The sequence below is a fragment of the Strix aluco genome, chromosome 16, assembly GCF_031877795.1.
Source record: "Strix aluco isolate bStrAlu1 chromosome 16, bStrAlu1.hap1, whole genome shotgun sequence".
Classification (NCBI taxonomy): Eukaryota; Metazoa; Chordata; class Aves; order Strigiformes; family Strigidae; genus Strix; species Strix aluco.
The window spans coordinates 20,683,290-20,708,534 of record NC_133946.1 but is presented as its reverse complement, the minus strand read 5'-3'; the positions used below and the strand labels follow the sequence as shown (position 1 = coordinate 20,708,534).

The following is a 25,245-nucleotide window of genomic DNA, read 5'->3' as shown; positions in this document are numbered from 1 at the left end:
TGGCCTTTACACTGCTGTCCATAAGAGTGAAGGATGCTGTAAGCACTTACAATTTGTAATCCTGGGTCCAAAAAACTAACCGTACGGGCATCTTTAATGACAAATCACTCGCACTGAGGGAAGAGGAGTATCGCTTTATAGTGTCTCTCACGCCAAAGCCCGCAGTGACCCTACCTCAGCTAGAAGCTCAGTTCAGAAGTCTCTGAGGGACATGTTCTGAGGTAAGTCACTCAGCAAGTCACCGAGAAGGTATCATCACAAAAATACAGTTGCTTATGGCAGGCACGTTCATGTCAACGGCAGGTCCATGGCCCTTTTATGAGAATACACTGGCATCACTACCGCCGCACTAGTCAAAGCGTTTGCTAAATAAAAACTCATGTTAACCATGGCTGTTTAAATACTAAAGACCAAATACTTTACCTCTCTCCTGAGCCTGTTATACATACCGGCTGGTAACTGAAACACAAGTGTGTTTACTGCCTGCTCAGACAGCATGTTTGCATCGACCTATTCTGTGAAGAACTTAAGAAATTAATGGCTTCACCTCGCTATGAGTAGTGGTGCTCGCATGTATGGTACTACCCAAGTCCACCCCGTTACCCTCTCTTTGCAAGGTGGTGGATTGTGCATTAATTCCTTATTGGATTGCGTTTCTATGTTGGATGCCGAGAGGTCAGTTGGGAATAGATGTTCGTGGGGTGATGGTACTGGGAAGGAACTTGGCAGATGAGAATTTAATTTCCATTTTCCTGTTCAAATATCGCTCCTCTTCACACTGGTTCTGTAATACCAAATATTTTCATTGTCTTGTCAGTGAGGTTTCATATTTAGATTAAGGATTCTTTAAAGTACAAACTTGTATTTTTTCTAATACCATAGGACACTAGTACCAGTTCCATAACAGTGTTTACCATATTCAAACCACGCTGGAGCTCTCTGTCAGCTGACTCATGACAGTTTTCTTTGTGAGAATTAATAGGGCATTCTGCTTGTATCCACAAAAATTGGAAACAGCCTGTCCATGGAGATTTCTGATATTTTCTGATTTTAGCATAAGCAGAAGTGACACTGAAGTAATCTCTTACACAGTATTGCCATTGGGCTTTGCCAAAACAGGTAAGTGCAAAGACAGCGCTTAAAAACAGGGATGGGGGATGCAGCAGGAAAAAAAAACATACTTGGATGTTTCACATTCTGTGATGCAGAGTACATGGCAATAATTTTGCTGTTGTTATTTTAAATGCAGTAGGCATAGATTTCCCCCCACCTCCATGTTATGCTCAGTAGAGTTTTAAAACTGCAGAGGAAACTGAAGATTTGTCCTACTTCTGCATAAACTGATTTAGAAGAACGCAAAGGGGCGACTTCCTTGAACATCTAAACATGACTTTTGTTGTGAATAACAGATCAGGTCAATCCAAGAGCGGAAAAAAACCCTGCAGTGTCCCCTTTTTAGATTCTGGATGCCAATGGGAGCAAGGTTCTTGTCTGGGGTTTTTTTTCAGTTTATTTTATTCCTCCTTGGTTTGGCAGACAGCTGTCTGGCCAATAATAGTAGATTATGCAGCAGTGATGGTTCCAAACTTTTAATGGATAAAATAGAGGTTCTACATCATTTGGAAAATTTGGCTTGCAAGTTTTCTCCAGAACTTGAACAAATATAGGCTTGACAAAGGTATGCTTGTTTCTGATCTGAATTGTTTCCAGTTTCTAGTTCCAGTTCCAGATGTTACATTAACTCCAAAAGGCACAAATCTTAAGAAAGCTGAAAAAAGACATTTTACTTCTAATCTCCAAATGTACAATACGTACCCTTGAAAATATATATTTGTAAAATGCAGAAAATTACTCAGAAATAGCATGTGCTGGATTCAGCTGCTGGCAGATGTTATACATTAGAACAAAAGTGTAGTCAAGTCAGATGTGAAAGACTCAAACATAGGTTCCACAATTTGATGTTGTTTTCTTCTAACAGTTAAGAATCTTCCCAAATACAACTGTCTTGTTAAAGGGAACCTGCCACACGATACTGGGCTTTAGAGGGTGGGAAGTTGGGAGAACTTTTTAGTGCCAAGTTATGCACAGGGCTTCTAATTTTTGTGCAAGTCTCGTGACTGTCTTCCAGTCAAATATTCAAGATTTTGTCTTTGTGAGAGCTTTTTGGGAAGGAGAGCAAAAGGAAGATGAGGCAAAAAGAATTATTTAAGATAATGAAATCTGTACTATTGTGCTTGTATTTATATCACTGATAATACTTAATTTGCCTCCTCTAATGTAGCAAATAACCTGCAAGTAACCTGCTCCAAGCTTTGTAAATCACTCCTTGCTGGAGATGACTCTATTTTAGCCAAGAACATTGATTAAACTAAATTCAGTCCTTGTGGCTCCTTTTGTCTCTCTAAGGTCGGTGCTTGTCCTGCTGGAGCTACACAAAGGGAGATTTTCTGCTCTCTTCTTTATTATTATTCTATAAATCTAACTGGTTCTCAATATTGTGTAGCCAAAGACATGCCACTGCTGATAATTTAGCTTCTTCTCAAACATCTGTTCAAAAATAGCGGATTTGCTGAAAAGAAAGCATGTTTAGGATTTCACTACCTTTTCTTCCATTTTTTGTCAGAAGTCGGCCAAGGGTTAGGGAAAAAAAAAAAAAATAATCTGACTTGCTTTATTTGTGACTTAAAATGATCATAGTATATTACAAATTGAGTCAAAGATTCAACTCTTCACAAGGTCTGAAGGGAAGTGTTAATTAAAGAGGTGTCACAAGGCCACTGAACACAATTGGTTTGATAGATTGGTTTCACGTGTCTTCGGTGATCAGTGTATGATTCTTGTGGACATAATGGAATAGGACGCTACGCTCTCTGGGGCATGCCTGCACTCTGCTGTTAATGCAAATTAATGCCTGCATTATCTTCAGTGGCATTACAGTTCACATACTTGCAAAGTGAGTGGTTAGCTCAAATTGATCCGAGTAAGGTAGTAAGTGATACTGCTCCTTAACCGATGATATTCTTGCTATAGAGGGCAGACCACATTCTATTACCATTTACCTGGCAGCCATCATCTGCAACTGTGATACATTTTTATCCCTGGGTCCAAAAATTTTTGGTAAGGTCTCCACCAGTGACTCTAACAGTGAGTCCCAAGGACTCTTTGTACCACACTACGATTTGGTAGCATGTCACTGTTGGACAGAAGAGCTTGAGGGATGTTTTCCCCATGAAATTATTTTCCCTTTAAATCAGAGGTGTGTGGGGCTCACTCATAATTCTGCCGTATCGCAAATTAGTGAAGATCATAAACTGGCAAAAATTGTTCCTTCCTTTAACTGTGCAAAGGGTCCCTAACAGAGAGCAATAAAATACAAATGCTAGCCTAGGTGAAGAAATATAAAATAATCATCTGTGCTATTTGTCCCTCCAACATATGGAATTTAAGGATATTTCCAGAAAAAACAGTAGTCACTTCCAAACCTCCAGAATAAAAGAGCCACTCCACATTTGGACCTGTGCTGGCAATATTCAAAAGAAAGCAGATTGTATCAGTCCCCTTGTACCTATTTTTATAGGCTGGTAGTTTGTGTGTGCAAGAAGGGAAACATGTTTTGGAATTCAGACCCAGAATGCCTCATTTGCTTTCCTGGAAAAAGTTTTGAGTCTAGATAATTACATAAAACTGAAGAAAATCTGAGAGAGAACGAAAATTTGGGGCCTTAGAAGATAAGTTACACGGGAACTCTTCAACATTTTTGGTTCTGTTGTTTTTGCAGCTGACCAAATACTGCTCTGGACAATCTCACAGTTATTAACTGGTCACTCTCCTCGGTGTCTGTTGAATTCTGTTGTTTGCAGAATTATGTGATATGTATGTATGTGTTAGTGTGATATGTAATCAAGGATAAAGGTCCCAAAAAGGAGACTAAAAACAATATTAGAGAAGTAGCGATGCTCTGTGCTGAGGGAAGGTTGTAAAACTGCGAAGGGCAGAGCAGCTGGAGGGCTTCCCCGAACTCCCAGGGCAGTGCAGGGCGTAGTACGCGCTCCCCTGACAAACGCAGTATTCCAAGCCAAACCATAAACTGTGCAAATCAAGCTCCAGCTACATGGTGTTAGGAGGGATCTTGATTTAAATATGCCCTTTGTATTGGGCTGGGTCAGATGCGTTTGGTCTGCCTGAAGCTGAGTCCAGTTCAATTTTTATTTATTTTTTCCCCCCCTTGTTGCTCCCCATCCCACAGTCTCCTACTACCTCACGGATGTTTCGGTGCCCTGAAATCTGCCAGCACGTCTGCACACGTAGTTGCCTTCCTTGAGCCAATCCTGTCAAAACGATCTCAGTTTAAAAAGGCAAGTAGATTAAAAAAAAAAAAGTACTAAGGCAACTTCTTTGCCTAGCTCAGCTGCAGCCAGAATATTGTCTGGTTGCAGGCTTGCAGAGCACTCTCTGTGCTGCTGTGACTTGTACACACAATGCTCAGTGAAGGAACTTTATAGGTGGTTTTCTGCTTAAAAAGAAGTAACACAGTGGCACGCACAGGTTTGCTTTACTCATGAACTTTAAGCATAGACCCAGCCATCCACAAACGCACAAACTTAAGATTTCAAAATATTTTCATGTAGAGTTACAACATATTATTAGTCATCTTCTACTGTTCAAGTTAGGCTTATTTACCTCATGAAATTTTCATGTGAGTCTCAGCAATATCCTACTGGCATAAGAAATTAACTGTCTGCAGTGCATATGCAAGAGAAGCTGCTACACCCACTGTCAAATACTGATGCGATATTGCAGAAACACAAAGTAGGAGAGGTACTAGGAAAGTATGGTGCATCTCAACTTCAGCAGCTGGTTGAAGCAAAAAACCATATCATTCTTTTCTTCCCAGTTCGCTCTGAGACTGAATTCTTCGATTTTCTTCCACCCATGGTTTCCCACCTGTATAAACAGCCAAGCCTAACTACTATTTTAACTCATCATGTATCTGCCTTTTCCAAACAAGAATGGAAATTAATGTCTAAAAAGCTTTCCGTTCATCATAAAAGAGTCCAAAACAAGAAGTCAATCTGTTCCCTACAAAGGATCTATGTGGGGGAAAAAAACCACCACAAGCTTTACACAGCATTAACTATCGTCGTTTGTATTATGGTAACACCTAGAAGGCAGAATCAAGATTCACACTCTGAAAGGCACAATGTGGGCACATTGTGAAGGATTGTCACACCTGAAGAACTTGCTGTCTAGATACACGAGGAGAAGAATGAAAGGAGGCCCACAAAAGACCAGGATTAAGGGTCTGGCCCATGGGCGGTGGATGGCAGAGCCAAGATGAGAACCCAGTGTGCTAAGTGGAGCCATAACCAGTGTAATTTTCCAGATTGAGTAAACTTACAACCTTTTTATACCTTCAAGGTACCTTACAAACAAATTTTAACAGAGTGCAAAAAGACAAACACTTTACTATGGCAAACTGCTTAGGAATTACCTCAGTCACCTGAACTCTCCCATCCCTTTGGTAGCCTTGACAAGGTGTACTGCGGGTAAGAAACCGGACTCCTGATATACAAGACATCTAGAGAAGCGTGACTAAATGTTTTTCCATCTTCTCTACACTCCAATTTCAGCAGATTTAAGTGCCAAAAGAAATAACTCCGGGGCTATGCTACAGTGCAAATGGTTCAAATGGGGGGGGGGGGGGGGGGGGGGGGGGGGGAGATACAAACACCACAGTACCAGCCCAAAGAAAACCCTAACGTCCATTTTTGGGAGTCAAAAGATACATAGCTCATCTCCAAAATCAGAGGGCCACAAACATAAGCAACACACTGCTGGAAGGGCAGAGAAGCAGGAATGCAGACATTTTTCCCCAGATAAATTAAAATATACAGATTCTAAAACTGCTTATAGAACACAGGTGACAAAATGCATCCATGGGTTTTTTTATTTATTTATTTTTGTCCAAAACCCATCCCTCATTTCTGCAGAAGGAAGGGTACAAGCCTATTAGCATTACACGAGGAAGCAATATAATTGAGGGCAAAGTGCATTTGTTTATACTAAAACAAAACTAACTTAAGCAATGTGTGGCCTTCGCTGATCTGATTATCCTGGTTTTTGTGCAGCGCACCCCTTTCCTCCACCCTTTATTTATTTGCACATTTGGCTGTGTCTTCATTGCTAAAGAGAAAGATGTAATTATTACATTAAGATAGCTATTTCAGTGTAAAAATGCCAGCAGAGAAAGGAAACTTTTACATCAAGTAAAAAGCCAGTGTCATTATTTCACTCCTCACCTGAGGTTTCATCACTGCATGGAGTTGCACTGGCTCTTACAGGATTTTTACGTCAAGATTGCAATATCGGTGTAATGACACCTGTTTCAGCCATGAAGACATGACCCAGGGCTTTCAGAGCAGGAAGCCTTCTCCCTTTGTGCCTGGAAAACATCCAGGGTATTTCAGATGAAATGATATTCCAAACAACTATTCCAACCCTATGCTATCGTTGAGAAAAAGAAATAAATACTGCCGTCCTTCGGGAGCCCGACTGGGAGCCTGACTAAGGCAGAATGCATTTAATAGGCCTTGCCTAGCATTTAACACACTCAGAGTAGGACTAAGTGCCATGTGTCCCCTCTCTGCTGAACCCCTTTTAAGTACAGTAAACTTATTACAACCAGTTTTTACAACTCTTCTATTTCTAGTTGTTGAAGACTGTTTTGGAGTTTAAATGTCCTGGATTCTGCCCTCCCTATTATACATACGTGTTTTGGTTGTTTTTTTTTTTTTACTTATTAAAAACACTGCACAATACAAATGCTAATAAAAAAAGCTACGACCCACAGTCTAAAAATCACATTTCCAATCCAGAAACGTGACCAACACGACACATTCAACATGCCAGACCCTAGCACACCATCAGCAATTAACAACTGCATTTTAACTTTGCACAAACGAGACCCTGCAGCACATTGTTAATAAACATGAAATACATGCAAGAAATGACCACATGCATTTAAGTAACTCCCTTCAGGTATGAATGATGACTGAATACAGAAACAGAATCTACCCTCTTAAAATACAACAGGGGCTTATGAACCCAATTTAACCCACATATTTACATGAAAATGAGAAGGGCTGGTTTTTCTACATATTAAAGAAGTCTTGCTTAAAAAAAATATATTATGTCCCAAATGTAAGCCTTACGTAAATAATTTAAAAAACAAATAAAACAAACAGAAGACACCTTAAATTTCATTAGTGAACTGCAAGAAAATGGAACACCGTGCCTGCATGCGCCTAGCCTTTGAAGCACTGTCCGAAAGAGAAGCTTGAACCACCAGAGTACTGTTAAACCAGAGGAAAAGCCTACCTGCTTTTAAAACTCGATGTAAACTAGACCACAAAAGCACTTGCTTTTTATGAAAAACAGCTTTCTCCTCAAAAACAACAACAACAAGCAGCCAACCACCACCACCAAAAAAACGAACCCACACCAAACAGGCACTAACTTGAAGTACAGCTCACAGCAGCCCTTCGCTTCTATACTAAACTTAGGCACCTCATCCTGTGACTAAATATTTGCTCAGAGTTAGGACAACCTTCATTTTCTACTTACAGAAAGCACCGTAACATTACAAAAACAGTACAAAGTGGAAACAGGTAACTCCTTTATCCAGCTCATCTAGTGCAGAAATTAACTAAAGAAGATGCAAATAAAAATTAGTATTTCTTTCTCCTTTAAAAAGAACCTAAAATCCAGGACTCCCTGCTCACGTCAGTCTTCTATTAATTACCGTGTGCAATCAACAAACCTCACTTGGGCGACAAAGCAACTCACTTTTGAGGACAATTCAGGGTTTTTTGTCTCCTTTTCTGTGCCTAACCCTTGCAATGTAGAGAAGCACTGTGCGATACCCGTTACTGACTCAGCAGGAATGAGATTCAAAACCACCAACTCATTTTATATAAAAGTCACTGAGGAGCCAATAACTAGAAGTCATTATCATCCATCCACTACTACGTCTTGATAATTGCACCATGAAGCTCTCAAGCGGGAAGATGCACTTTATGTCCTCTATGTTATCAACATGAGAAGAACATCAACTTTCTTGTTTTACCTAGAGGAAGTTAGGGCATCTCAAGAATGTGCTCCACTGATTACAGCATTATGTTGTTTCCTTTACAAAACCCTAGAATGCAGAGAATGTTTACACACACACACACACTTAATAAGGTAACAAGACTTGACATCAAATGACACAAAACATTTCTAGAAGCTACTTATGTTGAAACTTTCCAACTAAAGCCTTCCATCTCATGCAGTAATTGTGCGAGGACACCACAGAACAGCACAACATCAAAGGAGAAAACATCCATCTACCCCTGCAGAACAGTTAATCCATACAATTAACCCTCTATCACATCACATCACACTATAAATGCGAACACATGCTCCATTTCTGCGTGGCTCAGAAGACTCTCAAAGATGCTATTCTTGTCACTAATGAGGTGCAGCACAAACAATTAAAGACTTGCAAAAGTAACACACCAGGTTTAGATTTTATTCATATATATATTTAAAAAAAAAGAACATAGAGAACAAAACATCATAGGCTGCGTAACATCTGAATTGCATGGAAATGTGGCATCATCCTTCCTTCAAAGTTCAATGTGTTACACCCACCAAATCCTTGATCTTGCAGTATCACAGTTTTATTAGACTAGAGAAAAAATTATTCAAATCATATTTTACCCTATATCATAAAGCAGTCTCTCTCTTTCTCCTCACTGATGCAGGTTTTATTAATAACACATGGGGGGGGGGGGGGGGAGGAGAAGAGGAGAGAGAAGAGAAAAAAAGAAAATAATAAAAGAAAATAATTGACTAAGGAAAAGACAACCCACAACACAAAAGGTAACTAAGGTTACTCAGCCCAGTTCTCTAATCTAGTTGACTACATGACCACACATTTTTGGGCTGTCACTGGATGGGGCCTGGTATGGAAGCTGGATGCTGCCTAAACTAAAACCACTGGAGAGAGCACTCCCTTTGAAACACAGGCTGATCTACACCAGGTGGTGCAAACAAACCCCCTTTCCTTCAGACTTAAAGCAACGCTGTTAGTTACAAGAAGGATCCCAGCAGACTCTAGAACTTTTAAAATTAGTAAATCCACTGAATGGATGACATTGTTGTAACCTCATTTGCAGTGAACTGTGTCTAAATATTGTTTAAAAAACCCAACCCAAAAAACAGAAAAAAAAAAAAAATCAAAACCAACTTCTCCAGGATTTAGGAAGCAACAAGAGAACCACCTGTAGAGTTCAATTTAAGGATCAAATCAGCCTCCAGAGAAGAAAAAGAATTAATTAAAACCTAAACAGTAAGCTGCAGATAAACCCAATACAGGGCTATCTGGGGTTTGCATATAAACTTTTGTGTACTATTCAAATAAAGCCTTTTTTGTTAGTGCCAATTTTACAACTGGATAGAAATATGTGCTTTGAGGTTGCCAATAGACAAACTTCAGGAATTCTTGCTTTTTAACATGAATTTACACCTGTCATTTCAGACACTGGGAAGAATTTGGAAGTCATTACTGCGTTGCTGATGCATCACTGAAGGCAGTGCGACAGGTGGAGCTGAAGCTGGAGATCCAGTTGTAGTGTCCAGCAAAAAGAGTCTGATTGTACATTTGGCACATATTCAGCTGAACATGGGAGAAAGGCACAGAATGAGATCTGCTGCAGACTGATCCATTTGTTAATGTTTTGGGATCATGCCAGCAAAAATTATCCTCTTAGGAGTAAGCAGTATTTATGACAGGACTTTGAATACATTACCATTCCATGTTTCAAAGTCTTTCTAAATAAAGATAACAAAACACACTCACTTCTGGCCACAAATACAACAGCGATCTGACAACTGACATCTCACACATCAACAACTGCAAAAAACACACTGATTTTTTTTTTTTCCCCAGCCATCTCTCCTTCCTGGTAAAGGCCAAAGTTTTGAAACTGAACTTGGGATAGCTTAAAAGTTAAACTTGCATTGAAAGAAATGTTGTCAAGCACACTAAGCAAACACAACTTACTCAATACTCACAGTAAGCTGTTCCCAGTGTCCTGCTGATGTTTAAATAGGAAAATAACCCTGCAAAGTCCATTCCTTTTTATAAACGGCCAACATCGGTTCAGACTTTATAATAACAAACTGGTGCTAAAGTTTCTTTTTGCAGTCAGAAGTGTATGAGCATAATGCTTACTCATCTCCCACTGTGCTTGACTGGTCTGTTCTTGCACACAAACACTTCACTTTAAAAGAAAAAAAAGTTATCAAAACTCTAGTTGCTGCAGAAAACGGGGAGGGTTTTGTAGAATTCAGAATATTGCTTCTGACTCACAATAAAGTGGCAGACAAGTTATACAGGAGAACGCATTGCATGCAGCTGTAACTCAGAGCACAGCAGCTGACAAGTCGTATTTTTATCCCCGCAACCTCTCCACGTGCCTGTTGATGCCCAAGCCACCAGAAACCACGCAAAGGCTTTTCGTCAGCACTGGTACACAGCCTCTCAAGTGCTATGAAGCTTTACTGAACCAATGATGGGTTCCTGTCAGCACAGCGGTTTCCAACAGCAATGACAGTCACGCAGCAGGGAATAGAGACCTGAAGTCATTTTAGTTTCCAGCACAGACCAAGATTTTATTTATAAAAATAAATAAATAACATAACTGCTGCTAGAGTCTCAAAACGAGCATAGGAAAGAATGCGTAAAGCAGCTTCCTCCCAATTAATCGCCAGGGAACTAAACAGCTGGAGAATTTAGCAATGATTTAAAAAGAGCAGCAGAATTTAGAGGAACAAATTCCTACTCCATACTAGTACACTGGTTTGAGTGTACCTGTCCTGCAGTGTGGGCTCCCAAGCAAATCATTACTTTTCCTGTTGTCCATTCAAACGAGTTCTCCCACTGGCTCATTGCCAATCAAGGACCAAAACCATGTCTGGAAGACACTCTTGCCACACGACCTGAAATGTTCTCATAGGCTCTTGGCAATATGTTAAGAGAAGGAATACCTAAAAGAAGGCATCCTTCCCCAGAAACTAGCGTTTGTGGACAAGGAGGTCGTAACAGGCTGTCGACAAGCACAGGGACAGGTGTCATGTTGTAAGCAGCCATGATAATGAATCAGTTGATATCAAGATGTGACCAGCAGACACTCAGATTCAGTAACACAAGCCTGTTACACAGTCCCAATCCCTACAGTACAAAATCACCTCCAAGGCTAAGACTTGGACTATAATAAAAGTATTCCTAAACAGATCTTCGTGGGGAAACGGTTCCTAAATACAAGCACCCTTGGGGAAGTAATTGTGGAATAGCCCTTGGGTTTTGAATTCCTATTCTATCTCAAACAAAAAGCAAGTTTTGTTACCCTACAAAAGCCTTATAATCTGTACAAGGAAGGTGATACTAACAGGTCCCAAGAACATTTCTCTAAGCTGGGCACTGCAGTACATCTCCTTTAAAAAGAAAACTTTATTCTGTGACCCTGCAACATTGACTCCACAGAATGCTAGGAATCAGAAAAGCACAAAAAAAGCATGCCAGAATCTTTACCTGTATCTACCAAGTGCCTTCTGGATAAGCACAGCAGCTTTTACACATTCAATTTGCATCTATAAGAGCACCAGTGTTAAGGAACAAGTATGGCTTGGAGGACTGAGCCAGCTGTATTGAGAACTTACAGCACTCCACATCCGCCCTCACTGCACACAGACTTCCTCAGGAAGAAAAAAACAAACAAACAAACAAACAAAGACAACAACAAAAAAAACCAACTCAGAATAGCCAGGCGAGAGGCCAATGCTTACAAAGATCCCATAGCCATTGTTCAGAGAAAACAAGTGACTTGCATCATTCCCCACATGCAATAAGCTTCGAGCTGGCTGAATTCTGCCTCTGAGGACCAGCACCAGATGTGCTCTATCTCCAGATGCCAGGGGTTCCACACCCTAGGGATCAGCAACCAAAGTTATTTTCCATGAGCTGTAATTACTGTAGCAGGATGGAGAAGGGCTGCATGTGTCAAGGTGGTAAATCCCCAAGGTAAAGGAATCCTAGATCGCTTAAACCTTTTGCAGACAACAACAAAGACCTTAATTTGGCCTGTGCAAGTTGAGAGATAATACGGAACAGAGGTCACAAGCATAAAGTACTTCTACCTGCTCATCATCTCTCCACTGTGCACGAGGCTGAATGCCAAGCAGCAATCCCCACACACGGGCTAAGGTGCAGCTTCTCCAGCGTTACCGACCCCGTCACGGGCAGACAGCGTTAGTGGAGCCACGTGCGAAGGGGACAGCAGGCCTCCTCAGACTGCCACAAACAGGAGGGTGGTTTGGGGTTCGTTTTGGGGTTTGGGTTTTTTTCTTTTTTCCTTCCATTCAGTGATGCTGCCTCCCTCATCATCCTACTTAGAGAAGTAACCCAACAAGTTTCCAAGAGCTCTCTTGACCACTGTTTTTAATTACCCACCTACAGACATTCCAGCCTTTAGCAATCTTGCTTCTTGGGGGGGGGGAGGAAACACAACACAAAGCAAGCAGGTAAAAGGAAAAACAATACACAAGATCCCTGCCTACAGGAGCTTTCAAGCTGAGAAGAAATACTACCAACACAGGAGAAGGATATAACATGCAGAAATTGTAAAATAAAGACTGCAAAAGGTATGGAAAGTGGTTATGCAAGATCAAAGATTTAGGTGCACAAAACTGTTCAGGCATACAATTTTGGTTAATAAAATATACCCTACCTTTTCAGGGATACTTCACCTACCATTCTATTAGTTTGCAGCTTAATTTTCTCTAATGAAATACCAGTCATTGAGAGAGTAATACAATGGAGTCAAACAAAGCAGGTTTATTACTAGAAGGTTATTTAAAAGTATATGTATAGGAGAAGATTACTTTGAGGTGCTTCTTGTGTAAAACACTCCAAGATGCATTCAGAGAGACCATTTATGTATCACTGTCACCTTTTCTCATATGAAAAGTTGGAGTTCACAGGCTTAAAGGCATGCTTCAGTAACACCACCAAAAACCAATCCAGTCCTATGCCTAGCAACTGTAAAGTTTTCCTCCTTAAAATTATGTATTAAGACCTAACATCAGGAGTTAAAAGTCTACATAAAAAATAGTTGGTTTTTTTTCAGAAACAGAAGGTTATTCAGTAACACAACCATTACAATGAAAGGAATAAAATAGAGCAGGAGAAACTGGTTAACCAAGTGTTTAAGCACATAAGAACATACATACATATTATATACACACACATACGTGAGTGGAATACGTGGAATCCCCCCCCCCCCCAATACCTCATGCCCTTCCACATGTACATCAGTATAAACTAGCTAGGACCTTGTCAGAGATGACTTCTGCCTAGGTCAGCACTTCTGTGAACTACCAGCAAATCTGTCGCTGCTCTGGGGAACGGAGAGGTCTGGTAGAACATTTAAACTCGGAGCAACTACCAGTCACTAAGTAAAACCCAGGCATTTTCTAGTTCTCTGGCTCATGCAAAATGGCTTCACCTTCCACAAATATCTTGAAGGCTTTTTAAAATGCTAAAATTTGCAAACAGCAGAATGACCTCAGCATTAACAGGCATCTAACATAGGGATTTGTCACAATCATACAGGATTCCTTCAAGCAGAAGGATTACCACCCCCCAGTCCTGACAAACATGTTGTGTCTGTTGCTTTGATAGAGGAAGGGAAGTTCAAAAGTAGCCAGGATAACTCCATGGCCAACTCTCTGCCCTTTAAATTTAAATCAAAAATCTTCCTAGTTGAGCATTTCATTTTTCAGTTGCAGTCGGATGTGATGGTAACAACGAGGGGAACGATCTCTGCCACGAAAACATTTCAGAGAGAAAATTAATCACAACTTATATCACATTTTTGGCCACAAACTGGATGTGAACAGAGAGCAATTCCTCTGAAAATATTAACTATCTGTAGAACTTGGTTGTCAAAGTTTACTAGGCAAGTAAGATCTAGCAGCAGACTCTTAATCTATTCACTAATTGTCAAGCATGCCATTCGAAGTTCAGATTATATAGATTAGTTCTACATGCAGGCTACAGAGCTCACTTCACTTATTCATCTGTAACTCTTACAGAACACCTGCAGATAATGGTTTATTTACTGCAAATATCATCCAACACTCACTTAAATTTTTGCTGCTGTCTGTGCATTTCTCCCAACTTTACCATTAGCTACAATGTTTACAGAAACTTAAGTTTTGAGCTCCCTTAAGACTTGATTTACTCTGTTCAAATAAAGTCTCCAGAAATATTCCCTGACTCTCTCCAGGGTGCATGGTTCCTTCTAGTAGTCACCATATCTGACTTCTGCAATTGAAAAATGCACCTTTTTAATAGCGTCGTGGAAAACCTCCTCCTCCTGCGCACTGATTCCAAAGTCACAGCTGACATCGAGAGTAGTGGAGGTTTGTGGCTCAGGGTGGGGTGGGTGTTGAAGAAAGATCAGATGAAAATCCAGGTTCATAGAGGTCTTGGGGGCAGGTAAAAGGGAAAAAGACTTGCAAACGATTCAAGTCCAATTTATTGAGGCTTCACTATAGTTCTGCCTGCATTAGCCTCACCCTATCTAACTCATTATGCAGCTTGCCTAAGTCCAGATGCGTAACTCTTCACGAGTATACACTTTCTAGCACTTGAACACCTGCAAACTTGCATTTGAGCGCATGGGTAAGTAACAGTCAACTTGATCCAGACAGTAAAAAACATGCTATTAAAACCCAGACAGACAAAAATTCTCCATAACTACAGATTTCTTTTACTCAGCCATTGAAGATGCAGATAATGTACAGGCTTTCTTTTTTTTTTTTAAATCATCCACTGCTGGGCAGACCTTCTAGGTGGAAAGTGCTCCCATGTGCATTTTCATTCTCTTGACTCTGACTTGAGAACATGAATACTAACACAGCAGTTTAATTTGCTTTCATATCTTTTGTGAAAGACATACCCAGGTAAGTCACCAATACAGATTGCTGACGCTGAATTATTTTCCCCTCCAAAAAAAAAAAAAAAATGTTTAAACACATCGTACTTCAAAACTACCAACTCTCAAGAAGAGGAAGTAATCAGGGAAAAATCCAAAGAAAGAAAAAACTATTTATATCATATTTTATGTCAAAATTAATTCCTACAGGGCAGGCAACTCTGAGTTTCTCAATAGTTCTAGAATCAGAAAAATTTCAGTGGCTGAAATGAAAACAAAGTGTGACAGAGAAAATAGGAAACTTGGTGGCCATGAGTGACCTTCCTTAAACGGGATAGAATTCATAAGCCACACTTCATTTAAAATAACTAATTACACAAATTAAAGGTTCCAAAGTTCCTTTAAATTACATACACAATGTAAGTAGTGATCACTGTATATCTAACACTGAGTAATTTATGATTCAGTGGTCAAGGTGACACCTTTTATAAAACAAAGGATTAGATTTTTGGTTTTTAAATTCTGCTGCTTTGAGAAGTTCAAGAAACAGCATTACGGCTTTTATATTAAGCTACAAGTGCTAAGAACACTAAGTATGTTATACAGACATCCCCTATAGTTACACATGAGGGAATAAAGCTCATAACCTTTCATGCCTTCTCCTCCTTGAATTACTCAGTCATCAGCAGAGACAGCTTGTTATCCAAGAGCCAAAGTCTTGCTTTTTCTCTTCTTCCATAATGAAATGTAAAACAGATACAAATATACTTCTATTTCAGAATATATTTTCATGACGTCACCAAGACACTGGTCTAAGTGACTGAACTAAAAACAGCATTTGAAGACAGATACACAGCAGCAACATCTCCTAGGTTACTTCGAATGCCACAGCTTTGTGATTGTCCTTTTAAAGCAATCACTCTTTGCCCCAGAAAACTTATTTTTATACCTGCATAAAAACTTGTAGAAACTGTCCCTTACCAATTATTTGGAAATAATCCTTGAACAATAATAATAATAAAGACATAAGGCCTTTCACATCACCTCAGATATCATGTATGCACCCCCTCTAAAACTAAACAGAGATATCAGCCTAGAAGACTTTCTAAAATTTGACACACCAAGATTTCAGCCCTCAACAGCCTTTCAAAGTCTGGTTACATGGGAATATGCCACAGCTTATGTGGAATCCTAGAAATGATGGGCTGGTGGAAGAGGACACGGCAAAGTGCCCAAGCGCCCCACAGGGTACAAGGACGATCAAAACCTCCTAACAGTGAAGGAGCTGGCACACCACTCCATGTCATAAAAAATGCCCTTCATTCTTACTCTTTATGTATGGCTCTCCAGGTATGTTATTTAGGAAGTCTGAGAAACAAGAAAAAAAAAAAATCCACACTACAAAGAAATAAAGCTTCAGGCAGCACAAGCTACTCCAGAAAGCTCCCAGAGATGTGTCATGGTGGGGAACCTGCAGAACACCTACACCATGCGCAGCCCAGCTCTTTACTTCAGGAGCACGTACAAAACAAAACCAGGGTACTTCTGACCACCACTGTCATAGTGACTCCACTGAAAAAGCATTTCATCTCTTACAGCAAGGCCAAACCCAAATCTTTATTTAAGAATTATCTAGAGAAAAGAGAATGGCAGAAGCGTGGTAGAACAAAGTGCAGCTGTAGGTCAGGACATCCTACACACTGGCTAATTTGAAGCAATGTTAAGTCTCACAAAAGCATTTTGGTTTGGTTGATATATTGTCATTTACGCAGTCTGTGCTGTTGGTTTTTTAATTCATATAAAGACAAGTACACCAGACAGGCTTAAGGCTCCCTCTCAATTTATAAAGGTAAAAAAAGCAGCAACCTCACCTTCTCGACAGCCAGACTCTATAGTGTGAACTTTTGCATTAAAAAAACAAACAAACAAACAAACATTTAATTACATTTCTGGTCTTCTAAACACTTTTTTTTTTTTCCCTTCTGAAGTCCAGCTAGGACAGTTTTAATTTGGAAGGACAGAAAAGAATATGTTCATGCAAAATGAATGAAAAGAAAGTATAAGGACTGGACAAAGCATCCATGAATTTGGAATCCAAGTAAAACTGAAATTTCCACAGAAGGTATACTGAAGTTATTGACAAGGATTTAAGTGCATTACTGATGTTAGGCATAATCTGTGCCCAATTCAAAACCTAGAGTATATGGCTTAAGCCATAAATACATACAGTATTCCATAAAAGTTCTCAAATGACATGCCAATAACCCATAGATGATAGCAGCACTGTACACTTTCATCATGTTTTCTCAGGTCCTCCACTCCTTTTGACTTAGTTAAAACCAGCACTGAACAGCAGAAAAGAAAAAGAACATCTACAAAATCCCATTACAGTAATACTATTTGATTCCCAAACCCAAAAGCCAAGAAATTCACCCAGCAGGTCCACTCAATCCACAGCTCCTCCTCATCTGCCAAGAGGTTTAGAAACACGAAGCAGACGCTTGCTCACACTCTCTTGCTTTTCCTGACCGTTGAACACAGCAGAAAGGTCAAGCTTCTGTCTTCACTTACTGCCACCTCCTACCTCTGATCTAGTTCTTGCAGGCTGAGAATCAAGAGCCCCCCAGGGCTGATTTATCACCTTTACTATCACGTGTAACAAGCCACTTCCAAAAAGAAGTATTAATAAATGTTTAATGAATCACATTTAATGCAACAACACGTTGAAATTCAAGTCAATATGCACTCAAGACAACCTAGAGAAAGGGTAACAGAGAACCTCTGGAATCACCATCACAAACATCACAAAACTGTCAAATCCTGAGCCAAATGAAGGGATGTCAAGGTAACTCCCTCAACCATTCATTTCTCTCTCAGACAAAACCCAAGCCAACAGGGGGTCCTGCAGGAAGGACAGAACCACCAAATGAAGAGCACTGCACTTTCACAGGACACCACATGCCCTTTAACAAGAATCCACGAGAAAAAAATGAAAATCAAGCCCTTTGTGTAACCACACCAAAGACAGAAATATGATTTCCACCTTTTCGCTTTTCACAGTACAGGGGAGAGTTATAACCTAACACACTTGCAACTTCATTTCTCCATCTGCATCATTTTTCAGATAGCTCAGGAACAGCACGCTTCATAGTTTTGTTGAACAATTACCTGTTTTACCTCTATGGTCTTAACAGGAAGACCAGAGTTCAAAAACCTTAATTCTCCCTGTCACAAAGACAACTTTTATTACTGTTTAAAGGAAGTCAAACTGGGGAAGCTCCATTTCCTTATGTATAAAAAGATAAATACCAGATGCTATGTTAGTAGAATATTCAGAATTTGCAAATACTCATGCAGCACTTCAGAAAGCCAAAGTGCCAAACAGTATTCAACAACTACTATTAATCAGGGATGTTTTTAAATACATATGCCAACATCTGAGGTTCTCAAATCATTGACAATCACACCAGGAACTTACTGTTGCATCTGCTGTCAGGGCTGTTTGTTGCAATAGCAATAAACCTTCATACTGTGAAATGAAGACAACTCTATAGCTGATTCACAGTCAAGAAATTCCTTCTCCCAACAGACTGTCCCCATTAAGCTAATCTAACACAACACACTCATATAAAGTATTTATTGGTTTAAGAGGTTCCAGTTGCTTTAACCCTTTTATCATCCAGAGCAAAAGAACCAATTTAAATCAAGCATGTGTCAATTTACTGGCATCCTTGCAAAAGTCACCCATGGATTTAACATCAATACAAAAATGACACTTTACATCTGCCTATGCTGGCAGGCAAAGCGTGAGTCAAGCAAGAGAAAAGGAAAGGACAGCTAAATTAAAAATCCTTTTTATTACACGGACCCTCAATACCCTTACCATCACCGATTCTTTACACTCTTTGGAAATTCCCGGTACATTTTTGTGGCTTAACAGATATTTTCGATCTTTAGTAAACAGAAATCAAAACAGAGGAAACGGTGAGCTCCACATTCTGATTTTTCTGAGAAGGAACCAAAAGAATTGTTGGCCTATAAACTCCTAACAAACAACTGTACTGAACAATACTTTGTGGGACATGTTTCCCATGTTCTCTCCTCTCAGCACAACTGTTTAATCACCAAAAAAATCTCAAAAACTGCTCAAAATATCCTTTGACTCTAGCATGAGACTTTCCATGGCCTAACTTAATGGGGGTAGGACTCCCCAGAAGTATTTTTTCCAGTTCAGACATCCCAGCTGTGGGCTGTCAGCAGATGGCACATCTTCGACTTCTTCAGAAATTCCCAAACGTCCAAACAGCACGTGGCTTTGGCCAGCCAGCATCCCCAACCACTATCCTAGTTATTTGCTCCTGCCCTAAGTGAACTCGCAGTGTTGTTGGACATGTCCTGCTGGGAAACAATATAGCGAAAAAGGAAAATAACCCACTCGCCTCAAAATCTCTAAACAAAATGCTGACTCCGTTGTGCGTAGCAGAACTGCATCATTGCTGGCCTGTGTCGTGGACTGGGGCGATACTTTACTGACATTCTTCCCCCAAGGCTCAGGTTGGTACCTATTTGAGTTCTTCACCAAGGTCCTGAGCAGAAAATAACAACTATTTCCTTCAAGTGTTCTCAGTGCTGTGGTTTTTTCAGCCATAGCAACTCCCATGAGAACTTCTGAACTTACAAAAGCCAAACATTTTGAATGTTTAATAGCTCTTGGGTTAAAGATGTAAGGAAAAATTAAGAGGATTTCTTAGAATGGAAAGAAATAAAGCTACCTATAATAACCTCCTTCTAATAAGGAATTTAAACCTAGTTATTGTTCTCGACCTCAAGATGGCAGGTTGCTTTCATACAATACAGTATGTTCACAAAAAATACTGATCTAACATGAAACTAAACTTGTCATTAAAGCTATTTCTGAGTATCACAAATAGTGACATTTCTTTTATTTCTGCTTTGACAAAAAGGAACAACGACTTTTGACTCTACACTGCTAGCTAAATTTTAACTAGAAGCAAAGTTACATTAGACTCTCTTTGTAAATCACATGCATCCATATTCTAGGAGAGGTTTTGTAACCTTTATTTGCTGTTATGCTGCCAGACCTTACCATAACAATAAAGGGTAACAAATTCCCAGAAACAACCTCTTTTTGCTAAAAAGTTACCTTGCCTTGTGTTATTCAAGAAACATGCAGGACTGAGAAAATTTACATCCAGAACAAAATCCGTGGCCTATTTTACTAATGACTACATTATAAACAAGTAAGAAAAATTCTTAAGATAAAAATTAAAGCAGCTGAGATTAAAAAAAAGGTTCAAAAATAGCAAGAGGCAATGGTGGAATTTACACCGGGCTATTGACAAAACGCATTCACACTCTTCTAAAGTACTGCCTTCGTGTGTCATGCTGATTTATGTATTACAGACACATCTACAGTATGAGGAATTTTAAAGCATCTCTAGATGCTTTCAAATGAATTTAATTTAAAATGAAATAGCAACAAATGAATTCACACACCATACCTAAAAGACAGTTAAAGCCATTATCCTTTCTCTGGAGAGAGAAGATTCAGTGCTTTGAAAGTACCAGCTTGAACTTCAGAGTCAGTCTGGAGTTACAGTATTTCCTCACTATTTCAAGAGGATTTATGACCATAATTTGTGACAGACCCTCACATCATGCTAGTAGTAGTTACTAGGAAAATAGCCCTCTAAATCAATGACAGACTGACTGAAATGGCACTGAAATGCAGCTGAGGACTCCTACATAGCACATTTCCCTGTCATAAAATTAGCAAGTGTTCCTTCCTGCTACGTTCTACATTTAAACGGTGATAGGTTTCATTAGTTTTAGGTTATCTCAGGAAAAACAGTATTAATTTAAAAAGCTATTTTAGGGTTGTGCTCAAATGCATTTTTTATTTCACACTGCATCCCTAGTTTCAAACTTTTGTAACCATCCTGTCACACTACTCTGTTCCCCTCCCTTTATCTTGTGCTTCTTAATATCAGGCAAATAGTTGTTCCATTAAAGAAAACTAAGGTAACAGTCTGATAGTTTTCAGAAATATTCCGGTACACGCCAAGCAACAGCTAACTAGCTTTTGTGAGTTTAAGTAAAGAGATAATTCTTAAACAAGAATTAACTACTTCCAGATTTTAAGAGCCCTTCATAAAACACCTTCTGTGCAGTATTAAACATTCAGAACTTACAATATTTTCAGACAAAAAAATGCCATTGTCATAACCATCTTGTCCCTGAATACTCTGCACAGGCAAAAGATTCCTCCCTTCAAGGAAGCACCAAATGCAACGATCATTTTGTCTTATCTCAGTTAAAGGAGAGTCAAGTACAACCCATATCTGAAACAGGTTTATCATTATTTCAAGCCACCTAAATAAAAGCACTGCACATACAGAGCAAGGACTTAGCTCCACAGCAAAACTACTTCACAGGCGAAGTATTCAGGCTCTATTACAACATGACAAACTTCGCAGAAGCTTTAACACTGCGTAAGTTCCGGCACATCCCCAATCTTGCAGAGATGTAGTCACATATTTGTAGAATAAGCACATCAAAATACTTTTCAGAGGTAAAAGTCCCTTAAAGTCAGGTGTCTGCTTACAGGGTGGGGGTTCTCAGGAATGGAACTGAAAACGTGGAAAGCCTCTCATAGTACATCCATGCTCCTTTTAAAAGGACAGATGAGCTGCCCTTAAAAGTACCGTCCAGATCAACTGAACAAAAGAATCACATACCTTCCTACTAAGTAGGCAGAACAAAAGCAATGTCATTAAGATTTATAACCAAGACCCTTCAGCTAATTACTAGAAACCAGTACATCTGTAGAAGAGTTCTTCTGTGCACGTCAAGGTGACCATTGATACAGAACACAGGCTATCTTAAAAGAATCACTGTCTCTAAACTGAGATGAATCAAAACCAAACTCCAAGCGACAACTTAGTTTTCTTGTGAACTCTTACTTTCCTAAGAGTTCCAAATGCAGTTATCCCTTTTTTAAAATACTCCTTTCTATTAGAGTTAGCTAAGTAAATGGAAGGAATCCCTCAACAGCCTGTTCTCTCGTCATTTAGGACTCCTGTAAGTTGATTATTCCTGCACTAAAGCTACACAGCTTCATTTGGTCAAGTAGGAACGTGAACATCTTTACACAAACACGTGTTCAGAAAGGAACAAGCCACACTTCAGGTTTTCTGAAACATTTTTTAAAAGACTAAGGCAATGTGATCAGAGAAGGTGCTTCCTGAGATGCGAAGGGCATCTTTTTCACATAGTCCCGACGGAATAAGCACTATATAAATCAGACCTAGAGCTCCAACTAAAAATATGGAATGATGATGCCAGCAGAAAATGGTCAGTTCTCCTGCTCTAAATGACAGTTCTAATAATTACACATGGTTTCAAAAGGTGGGTGGCCTAATAAAAGAGGCCCTGAGGTGATGTTCTGACAGCCTTGGCCACGCTGCCGAGTTTTCTAAACCACCCAAGAAATCGCAACAACCAGGCTCCCGCCTGCCGAGGCGCCGGGGTGAGGGGCTCGGCCAGACCAGAGGCAGCAGCAAACCAGAATTCTTACACCCGCAGCCCAAAGTCCCCGTCCTCGGCGATCCCGAGCCGGGACCGAAGCCGCTCCGCACGGCCGCGGCAGGCACAGCTCGGCCTCCGTTTACTTCTGCGAGCGCGTCCCCTTCAAACCGGTATTGCGAAGGGAAAGCAAAGGGCAGGCTCCGCGCCCGGGACGGACGGCGGGTGGCCAGCACGGGGCGGCCGGGCCTCGCACCCCGGGCCGGGCCGACCCCCGCCCGCCGCCGCCTCCAGCCGGGCCGGCCGGTTTCTCCCGCCGCAGCGCCTCCCCCCCCCCCCCCCCCCCCCGCCCCCGCCGCCCGCCTACAGCCTCAGAACGGATCGGGGCGGGGGGGAGCCGCTCGCCTTCCCCCCACCCCCTCCCCAGCCCTGCCAAGAGTTTGATGAGCGACACCCGACACCCGCCTCGCCAAACCCCACAGAAATCCCTGCCCGGGACCGCGGAAGGACGGGAGGGGGGACGGGAGGGGGGACGGGGCGGGGGGGGGGGGCGACGACTTTTGTCTCTCTTTTAGCAACTGTACGCGTTTACCTGAGCCACCCCCGGGGGAAAGTGCTGCACCCCCCCGGGGGGAAACGTCCCGAGGGAAGAGGGAGGAGAGGCCTCCTCTTCCTGCGCCCCCCCCTTTCGCAGAAAAGAGGGGCGGGGGGGGGGGGAGACGACGCCTCCAGCCTCCCGTCCTCCTCTCGCCCCGTCCCGTCCCGTCCATGTGCGCGTCCTTTTCCCCCCCCTCCGCGGGAGTCCGGCCCGTGTCCCCCGCCCCGCGGGGTCCCGCTCCCGCCCCGCTCCCGCCGCCGCCGCCCTCCCGCCGGAGCGCGGGGGAAAGTTTGCTCAAGTCCGACAACAAAAGGGCCAGCGGCGCTCGCCTCCCCGCCGGCCCGGGCCCCGCGGCGCCCCGCAGAGCTTACCCCCGGCCGGGCCCGGCCCGCAGCGCAGCACCGAGGCGGCCAGGAGCCGCAGCAGCAGCAGCAGCGGGAGCGGCGGGGCCGCCGCCTCCATGTTGTGCCGCCGCAGCAGCTGCCGGAGCCCACGGAGCGTCTCAGGCAGGCTCCATGCTCGGGGCGCTGCGCTCGGCGAGGAGGGAGGCGGGGAAGGGGGGAGGCGCTGGAGCCGGCCCTCCTCCTCCTCCTCCTCCTCCTCCTCCTCCTCACGCCGCCGCCAGGGAGGGGGCTGGGATCCTCCGCTCCCCCCGCAGCCCTCGGGGGAGGCGCGGCCGCCCCGTCCCGCCGCAGCGTTCCCCACGCGTGGGTGCACCTGGCCGGGGAAGGGGGGGGGGGGGGGGGGGGGGGGATTTCAGGTTTGGTGGTTTGTTTTTTTTTTTTTTTTCTCGCTCCTTCTGGAGCAGTTACTCCGCAAGCAGCCAGGAAGGTCGGAGAAGATGGCTCACTGCGTGTTCAGAAAGCAGCCTTTCTGGGGGGGTTAGAAGTTAAGCGCGGGGACGCCCGCCCCTCTTTCTGTCCCCGGGAAAAAGGGCGGTTGTTTTCTTCGCAGGCAAAGGTCTGCTTTTGCCTTCCTCCTCCCACCAAAACAAACGTTTTATAAAGCCACTCTCCGACAAAACATTACTTTTCAAAGAAAGGTGCATTCAACACCAATCTTTTGTTGCCTTTTCCCTCGGATAAACGTGCCACCTGCCCGTACAAACACATTCCCACTAGGAGAGGGGCAGAAACTGCTGCGGGAGGTGAGGCCTTGGGGACCGGCTGCGGGGGCTGAGCAGCACCCAGCTCCCCCTGAGACATCCTGCACCTCCTGAGCGGCAGATCCTGCCCTTGCTTCCCTGGCAGGGATAGAAGGAAACAGCCTCAGTCCAGAATTTCCCTTCGAGTCTCCCTTTTCCCTTGTGCTGACCCCAATTCTACAACAGGAAAAAAAGTTGCTAGATGGCCTTGTATAGAGATGGAGACAGCAAGGCTCTGCCTGGCATCCCATTAAACCATTTTCACAAGTCTCAGAGCAGGAGCTGTAAATCACAAGCAAGTACTTCACAAATGGATGCTAAGTTTAATAGTTTCATTTCATTTCAGAGATGAGTGAGTTCCAGGTTTCCCAGTTGTCACGTACTAATTTATTTGCCTTGCTGTAGGTGCTACAGCAGCAGCTGAGATTTCTTCTTGGTGCCCTGTGGACCCCTGTCCATCTCAAATACCAGGATCAAATATTCAGGAATTGTTTTAGGTCCTGTTGGTTATTCCATTGCAGACTTGCCCTCAGACTTCCTCTCCTCAGAAGGGGAAAAGGTGTAGCAGTTTGGTTTGGTTTGGTTTTAAAGTCAGTGGTATTCAACTTAGCTAAGAAAGCAGTTTAAAATTTAAAGGAGTTACAAAAGGCTTATAGTGCTGACCTTAAAGTTGACCTGCATGGAAAATAAAGTTTTCTTCTCTATCTTGCTGCTGCTTTAATGTATAAACAACATGTATTTTAAAGAGCGTCCATTTTAGGTGGCTTTTAAAACCTAGAAAAATCTCAGCTTTCTTGAAGACAGGAAAACTAGAAGTGGACTTTCTTGATAGAAGGTCTGTAATAAACTGGAGCCCAAATCTGGGCTGCTGTAAATCATTAATGGCAAAACTGTGTGTGAATACCAACTGAATATGG

At 41.9% G+C, this 25,245-nt stretch overlaps 1 protein-coding gene across 2 annotated transcripts in view; it reads right to left on the bottom strand.

Moving 5' to 3' along the window:
• LRP5 (LDL receptor related protein 5) overlaps positions 1-23,709 on the bottom strand; it is a 167,073-nt gene extending 143,364 nt beyond the window's left edge. Inside the window, exon 1 of one of the 2 annotated variants that reach the window (XM_074842650.1) lies at positions 23,556-23,709. In XM_074842650.1, coding sequence (XP_074698751.1) covers positions 23,556-23,646 — 91 coding nt within the window. In that variant the 5' untranslated portion in view covers positions 23,647-23,709. Of the gene's footprint in view, positions 1-10,116; positions 10,193-23,555 lie in introns of those variants that run through there. The other variant, XM_074842651.1, reaches the window with a different exon arrangement.
• Positions 23,710-25,245: the final 1,536 nt, after the last annotated feature.